We start from the raw sequence: 8563 nt of genomic DNA on the forward strand, positions 1-8563 counted from the left end.
GATCCTGTCAAATCAGCGCCAGCCGCATGTATACTGTATACACATGCTGTGGATGAGAGGGAGGTTAGCTCCTGAAAATCAGACACTTTGGCGAGTGTGATTTTCCTTTGCTGTTGGCTAAAACCTCTTTGGGGGGCGCCAAAACTTTCTCTATGTTGGAAAAAGTTACATTGACAACATACCAATATTCTCTGACGTGTAACATAAGTTAGAGACGTGGTTTCCAGCCAGTGTAGTTTTAGGGTTCAAATTGGCCTTAAGACTAACTTAACACCCATTCTGTTTATTTATATTTATCAATTTGCCTGTCAGTGGATTTGAGTTCTATTCCGCTGCTTGAATTTGATTACCCAAAATTAAAGAAAATGGGGATTTTAAAGACATATACGCATTACAAAAGTAAGTGAAATTAGGACAACTTTACAACAGTAAAAAATGTTAAAGACAAGAAAAGGTGTTTTCAGTTTCACGCCATACCTCTACTTTCATGAATTCTATTTGATGTTATTTATTTTATCTAAAGCCAAGTTTAAATGTTGTTTTATTCTTTGCAATGTTGTAGAGCACTAGCCTCTTTTTATTTCTGCTATGAGCTGCTTGAAAAAAACTGCTATAGTCAACAGAAATACAAGACTAGGTGAATGTATAGATCATATCTTTTGCAGAAATCCACTTCTACTGTAAGTAAAGGGTTGAAAGATGAAGTTGAACCACATGCTTGTAACCCACCTAGAATAAACTCACAGCTCACTTTTAGACCACGTCCCACCAGTTAGGGACCACTAATTCAGAGGAAAGTCAGAGGAAATATTAGAGTTAGAATTTTTTTCCTTTTCCAGAATTATTAAACAGATGGTAGATAATGGCCTCACTCTTGTTTGACATACTGTACATGTTACACATACAGCATTCATATTTTTTAAATATTGTAAAACTTTGTTTTATCTGTCCTCCCTGTGGTCCTCCAGGTGTTGATAAGGAAAATGTCCAGCTGTCCCCCAGCTCTGCTTTGTCCAGTGGGTGTCGCACTCGCCACGGTTCAGCCAGTCAGGTCCAGAAGCAGCGCAGTGCTGGCAGCTTCAAGAGACCCAGTATCAAGAAGATCGTCTGATCAGCCAGAGAACAGCCCCATCCTCCTCTCTGCTCCTCCGCCAGCCTCCATGCTGCACTCCACTTTTACTCTTTTTATTTCCTCCTTCCTTTTCATGGTTGTTGCTCTAGCAGAAAAACTTGTGGTTTTCTGTTTTGCATTGAGAAGAATATTAACAACGCCAAACTTGAAATTTGTGCTGCTTGAGATTTTTTTTCTAATCTTTCATTTGAGACAGCGCATGGTAGAGGAGAAACTTCTGTTAAATTATTTCATTTCTCCTCTGGAATCAATGTTTAAGCTCTTCTTCACAGATATTCAGCAGCAGTTGAGTGTACTGCAGCGACTGAGGTTACACAACTATTTAGGGGGATCCCTCTGAGCCTGATGGGAATACAGTAAGCTAATGTGGACATGGGCTGTGACATTTACCAGATTCTTTACACAGGGAGGAACCAGTAACTGAAATGATGTCTTTACGCTGAAGTTTGATCCGTATTATGTCCCTTGGCCTTCCTTATGAATAAACACCTCTGTGTCAGTGAGATGGACCAAATGACAGCAGCGGGGGGGCGGCGGATCCTTCACTCTGGACCTGCTCGGACGTCTCGGCTCACCCCCCCCAGTTCTGTACATATTTTACATAGACGGATGTACATATTTTACAAAGACAGATTATGTAAAACTAGACCTTAGTGCTACTTTAGATGTTGATGTTTTCTCCATGGTGTGCCTTTGTCAGGGTTTTTCAATCTGTACAATTTGTAAAGTAAAAGTCAAACCTTGCTAGGGACAAAGAACAGGTACTAATTATGGAGGTGAGCTGTCTATATTACCATCAGTTCATACGAGCTGCATCATGACGGGCCTCTAATGATCGTCAAATATACAATCATCCATATACCCTGTTGCCTGAAAGTATTTATCCTGTACAGCTAGATAGTGCTACACAAATCTTCTTTTCAAACTCTTAAAAAATCTTCTTCTTTTCAAACACTTTTGATTGTACAAAACACTAGGGAAAATGTAACCTTGTTAAAAGCTCCAAGCTTTTTGTTTTGTTCTATTTGCATTTTGCTTTAATTTAGTTGTTTGATTTCAGTTATTTTTAGAATGAACTGTATTTCCAGCAGCATAGCATTTTATTTTGTTTACACAGTGACAGGGAAAATTGTGTAATAGGCAATAATCCTCGACTCTCAAACTTCTTTGTCCACCACCTATTTTATTTGTACATAAAACCGGGAAAAACATCACTATGTCAGCTCAGTGCAATATGATGCCAACTCCTGAGTTGCCTGTTAACATAGAGATGTAGCTATTATTGATTACCTCCAATGACCATTTGAATAGATAGAGGCAGTGGACAATGACATTGATCCCTTCATATACATGCATCTATGTGTGTATATGAACTACACACCATTTGTTTCACCTTAACAGTTTGAGCTGTTTAACCCACAACCATCAGAGGTTTTTTCCTGTGGACTCTTTAAAGGAATTATCAACCCTAAAAGAGGCTTTGACACTTTGTTTGTTAGGGCTTGGTGAGAATCTTCTGTAGCTACTTGTAGCAACTGGACTACACAGTCGATAGTCAAAAATAATTGAGGTCCATACTCTGCTCTGTTGTTTGGTTTATTCTCTTTTTTCCAACACAACAGTTTTCCAGCATTTCTACAATGTTGGGAAACACCACCTTGCCCTCATACAGTTTAGGTCAACACACCACTGATTTAGCTGACCCAGATTGATGAGACGACGCAGTGTGAGATTGTGGGTTTTTCCTTTTAAGAGCTTTAGTATTAAAGAACCCCTATTATACTAATTTTCTGTGTCATATTTGTACTCTTGGGGTATGCAAAAATAGGAATTACATGCTTTGATGTTCAAATTACATATTTTTCTCATACTGCCCATTGCGGCAGTGCCGCTACCTGAAATGCTCTGGCCTGCCTTCTCAAAAAGCCCAGTCAGCTCTGATTGGTCAGCTGTACCACTCTACAAACAAGGCACAGGACTGGCTGTGCTTGCGCAGGCAGCACCAATGGGCAGCTCAAACGAAAAACAGGGCTAGTATTCTCAATTAGTGACCTCAATAATTTAGGAATTTCAAGCAGGAATTTTGGTGAGGAGTATTTAGGCAGTTGAGAAAAAGTGCTGTCTGTGGGAGAGAAAGCTCCATTTTGAGTGAAATTAGTTTTTTTACTTTATAGATCTACCCTTAATACCTATAGAGCAACAGGACAGAGAAAAATGTGTTTCTAACCTCCAAGGAAACTGTTGGTTTCCATTTATTTTACTTTCAGAGGTTTGAAACTTGATTGAGGTAGCTATTCTGTCACAGTGGATATAACGTAATGTGTTGTCAGTGTTTACTTGCTTGTGGTAATACAGTGCACACTGACAAAACAATCAGCACAAGACCCCAACACATAGACCTACATATGCATGGTTGCCAACAATCTAGCTCTTCACAGATCAGCAAAAGAGTACGATAAAATGTCAGTGGCGGAATGTTAGAAATGTGTTTGAAATCACTTACAAACTATCTATCTATAAATCAAGCAACCTTTGTGCGTTTTTGTGTCCCCGCACATGCCCAGGACAGCAGCAGGGAAGGGGAGCTGCTGAAACATGGTATTGTTTCTTCCGAAACACCTACAGGATCGCAACTCTTGTGTAAGTTTGCCCGTATTTCTCAGACCGGGAGAACGGGAGCATTGCGCTCATGTATGGGGCATCGAGAGCTGTTAAGTACAGGGAGATATGACCATCCAATCACAGGCAAGATTTACTGGCTGCATCCCACATTTCCAGGTGGGCTTCACATTACCGTAACTTCTACACCGTTGGTGCTATAAATAAAAAACAATCTTAGAATTCGCTCCACAAAGATCGAGAGCTTGTTGCCCAAAAATGTGACAGAATCACAGGCTGCGGCTGTCACCATTTACCAGCAAGGAGAAAGTAGGAAGAAACAGCGTTAAGGCTCTGACACAACAAGCCGATGGCCAAGAACTAGTTGCGGCCTACGTCGCCTTTGTCCTTGTCACCAATTAGCAGTGAAACACACAGCAGACACTACTGCCCACTTCCCAGTACTACGTATGTTCTGTGCATGCGAGCCAGGAAATATCTCCATACCAGCCGGCGGCTATTGGTCATTGAGAAAGGGAAACCACATACAATCCATGATACCCACAACAAACAGCGTTAGCTTGATTCAACAATGGCAGAACAAAATGGCTTCAACGGCCCCTTTGATTTACTCCCCGCTGGGAAAACAGCGGATAAAAGGCAAGATATCTTACCAGACTGTCCATCTCCCAGTCTGTCGTCTGTTCTCTCTGCAAAGAAGTCTCCTTACAGTTAGAGCGGAGTGAAAGGATCAAACCCGAATGGTCAGCAACTGGCTGGCTAGCTATTATTTGTTACATTTTACTTATTTAGCGGCTGGTTAGTAAGCAAGCTTGCTTGCTTGCTAGGGGACTAATTGTTTAGCGGTGCAAAAAGAGGGAGGTCTTTATATTAAATTTCACGGTATAGGATATTAGTTTATGGACGTTAGTTTATTTTGTAATGTGTAGGTATGTTTTAAAAGATTATGTGACATGTTAATGTTGAAATAAATATACCTACACAAGTAGTTATGTGTATCTCGTTGTACGTTCGCCATGTTATCGACATAATGTGCAAAATAATTATTCTAATTGTTTTTTTTAGAAGAAACATTTTAACTTTTTTTGGCCAGTTTTGTCAGCTCTTCTGTGTTGGATTGATCAAATGAGATGAAAATAGAGACGAGCCTTCTGTGTGCACTTTCACTGTCGTTTGTTTGCTCTCAGCACTTCAGTTTTCAGCGACCAAAAGCGGGACACACCACACAAATTTGGGCCAGTGACTGCCTTGGTGTGTCAGGGCCTTTACATTGCCATCTCTCGTCTTGGTAATAATCTACACACTCCAGATGCAGTGTGCCTGTTTGGAAGAAAAAATATCTTGTCACACTTATGTAAAATCCATTTGTTTTTTTCATACACGTTAACATTTTTTAAAAGGTTAGGGTCTTTTGCACCCAAATGGCACTTAGACTCCAGCAATGCTACAGGACAATATGTCCTGACGTGTGCTGCTTAGGTCCTAAGGACACGCCATGTCTGAAATCGTTTGTATGTGTAGTTATTCAGAAAAGCTGCAAGCACCAATACCACCGTTACAAACACTTTTGAACGGGCACTGCACTTTTATCACTAAACACCAGAGAGCCAGAAACCAAATTGTTTTTACAATGTAAAATGTTCTGCTCAATACATGTGTTTAGTTGGTTCAAACATTACAATCAGTAACGGTCTTACTAGTGCAGTGTATTGTTTAGGATTTAATCATTATAGTTATAATTTTGCCACAATAATATTAAAACATTAAAACATGTAATGATGGTCATTTTTGATGGAATGATGGAACCAATGGCTGCCTGAAGGGTACAAAGGCACACTGACATATCTAAAACACAATGGTTTTCTGTGGAAATGGTCCCACGTGTGGTTTATTTGGTTATTATTTGCTTAGGATTGTTTGGTTTAATAACAGGTATAGAATTGGACTGTGTTGATCAGTGCTCCACTCACAGCCTCTGTCCACAGCTCAGCAGGGTTTATTTGTCAAAACGCTTCAACCTGCCTGAAAATCTATGCATTGCAAGAGTTAAGTGTTATACAGCTCTGACTTTATTTTTGTCTGCTCACATTGTTTCTCACCATTCTACGTGTTCATGTAACCTTACATTTGTGAATCGGTTCACTAATGATTTTTTATCTTTTAAATACTCATCTGAGAGAATGTTATTTTCTAATGTCCATGGAGCTCCTTAAGTAAACGCATAATCGTTAGATACATTTAATGGAAAGGGACATTTTCATTCGAGACAGCCTTAGAAACAGTACTTTGCAGTTCAACCTCAATGAATGGCATCAAGTAATGATTAAGAACTAAATTCATAAATTTCAGCTGTGGAAGCAAAGTTTAGTTGATGAATGGGTCCATCAGAAACTTTACTTTTGTTGTTGCCCCCCATCTCTAACATGTCACTAATAAATTGGTATGTAATAAGGGAATCTGGACTTTAAATTTGGTGATTGCCACCCCTTAGTTAGTGTGCTTTAATCAAACTAGTTTATACAATGTATTGTCTGAATACATCTGAAGGCAAAAGTTAAATACTTTCTCATCATACAAATAAGGATAACAGCATACACTTTACAACAGTTGCTTCTCAGAAGCATTCATTTGGAAATTGAAAATGGCATTAAATATTTCAGCGTGAATATCTGAGGTGCACTTAATTCATTTCAGACAGGTGAACACACCACAGTCATAGAAGAGAGAAGTTCGCACCTCCATGACCTGGCCAATTACTGTGTATAACAAATGTCTGTTTCAAAAATGTGGTTTCAGGCAATGTCTTTGTTGAAAAACAATTGAAGAAAAAATGTCAGTCTTTATACTTTGCTCCCAAAAGAGCTGGACCATACTGATTGGCTGATGTATTTAATGAAACATCAGCTTTTCTTCCCACGTATTTAAAAGTCATAACCCTAGTTCAGAGTCAAGTATGGAGTTTCATCACCTTTAAGTTGTCACATTTTATTCAACAGGATGTTTGAAGCAGTGATTTATATCACAGAGTGCCTATGAAGGGTCCAGCTGGTAAATGTTCAGATTTCATTGTCAGAATCCACACAAAGGTCTCATCATATAACCTAATCCATTGAATCTACATGCTACTTTTCCCCTGATTTCCTTTTAAATCAAGCTCACAAACCTGGAATTACAGAATTAATGGACATTTAAGAAGACATAAAGCTGAAGGCGATGTTCATTTGAGCACTGTGTGCATATTGCCATTGTTTCCAAGTTTTAGTTTGATTTGTGGTGTGAATGGAAATATTAAGGATTATGTATCCATAACCTCTTAAACAAGTGGTTAACTTGCACTAATTTAAAAACAGTCATGGGTTTGTAAAGATGAAAAACCTCAAATGTGGCATGTTTTATTTGATGTTATGCAAAATCTAATGTCTGTAAAGTCAAATAGTCTGAGTTTGGTTTTATTGCAGTCTGTGATAATTGTAAATACTTTGTGTACAATTTGAGATGGTATATTTACTACAATGTACATACATGTGATATTGTATCATTTTGTTTTTGTAAAGCAGTTAGTTTCTGTATAATAATATACAAATTGAACTATTCCGGTGTTAGTAATAAAATAATTTGCTCTTGACAATGTTTGAACCTGCGTGATAACACAAACCAGCTTTCATTTCACAACCCCAAGTTTAAATCCAAAACTATGATTTATTATACTTTCTTTATAAATGTTAAACATTTTCAAAGGTGTTTTGAAAACATCAGGTTTCAACAGTGGTTAAAACTGTTCCACAATTCAACATTCAGCTACATTTATGTTAGTATCAACACGTGAGGTGTAAGCTGTCCTGATGAAACCCTCAATAACTATTACTCCACTATTTATACCACATCCTCACATGATTGTCTTAAATCTGTTGACTGTACAAAGGTCTTGTGGAAGTGGATTCAAATCTTGAGGAGTACATTAATGGAGGCCCACTCTACCTTTTACTAAAAACAAACTCTGTAAAAACATAGCACTTCTGCTGTGAGGGACAATTCTTACAGACATGGAATATTACAAGAGAGCCATGTATGGTCTATGAAGATATATAAAAGATGGCAAAAATAATTGGAAAAAAATGGGTGCACAACTTTTTAGTTTCAAAGTTTGAAACCCTGATAAAAGCCACATTGAGCCTTAAAGGCCTGTTTTTACTGATATTTTATATCTGTCACTTCTAAATGGTTATAGGCCAATTTATCTGGCATCAGTAATAATTAAATGCTTTGAGAGTTTAATTAAATCAGTAGTAGATAAGTGTGCACCTTTACGTGGGGGTCAAAATTCCCCCTAAAAAGGTGGGGTTCAAAATCCCCCCCCTTAGTGTCCACCTTTAGGTGGGGGTCAAAAATCCCCCTAAAAAGGAGGGGTAGAAATCCCCCACTTTAAGGCCACTATGTCGCATTCATGTGATTTATTAGGGAGGTGGGTCTCAATTGGTGACGTATGGTGACGTTGGATGGAGGAGGGGGAACATGAAGCCAATGGTGGTGCAGATAGACATGTGACTTGACCTTAAGGGAGGGACTTAGCCTTTAAGTACAGACGGTGAGTCCAGACCCGGCACTTCATTCCTTCAATTGTCCTGCTGCCTAAGGTACGTTGAACTTCAGAATTGAGCCGCCTAGAAAATGGAATCTCGTGGATTTGATGCCGGGGAGAGCTTGATCATTGGAGAAGGTATTACTGGTCCTTCGGCTACATTTGTGAATCGTGGTCCTTCCTGTACATTTGAAATGCGGGATCCTCCCGCTCCATTTGATTTGAGTTATGCG

At 38.9% G+C, this 8563-nt stretch overlaps 1 protein-coding gene and 1 long non-coding RNA gene across 4 annotated transcripts in view; one reads left to right on the plus strand and one right to left on the minus strand.

Moving 5' to 3' along the window:
- nf1a (neurofibromin 1a) overlaps nucleotides 1-2588 on the plus strand; it is a 204789-nt gene extending 202201 nt beyond the window's left edge. For all 3 annotated transcript variants that reach the window (XM_034866988.1, XM_034866990.1, XM_034866989.1), the window contains one exon: nucleotides 969-2588. In XM_034866988.1, the coding sequence (XP_034722879.1) occupies nucleotides 969-1111 (143 nt within the window). In that variant the 3' untranslated portion in view covers nucleotides 1112-2588. The remainder of the gene's footprint in view (nucleotides 1-968) is intronic.
- A 3859-nt stretch (nucleotides 2589-6447) lies between these two features.
- The window catches only part of LOC117941837, a 21786-nt gene continuing 19670 nt past the window's right edge, over nucleotides 6448-8563 (minus strand). The window contains exon 3 of the long non-coding RNA XR_004655988.1: nucleotides 6448-6524. This is a non-coding gene — a long non-coding RNA (uncharacterized LOC117941837). The remainder of the gene's footprint in view (nucleotides 6525-8563) is intronic.

Source organism: Etheostoma cragini, chromosome 3, assembly GCF_013103735.1.
Source record: "Etheostoma cragini isolate CJK2018 chromosome 3, CSU_Ecrag_1.0, whole genome shotgun sequence".
Classification (NCBI taxonomy): Eukaryota; Metazoa; Chordata; class Actinopteri; order Perciformes; family Percidae; genus Etheostoma; species Etheostoma cragini.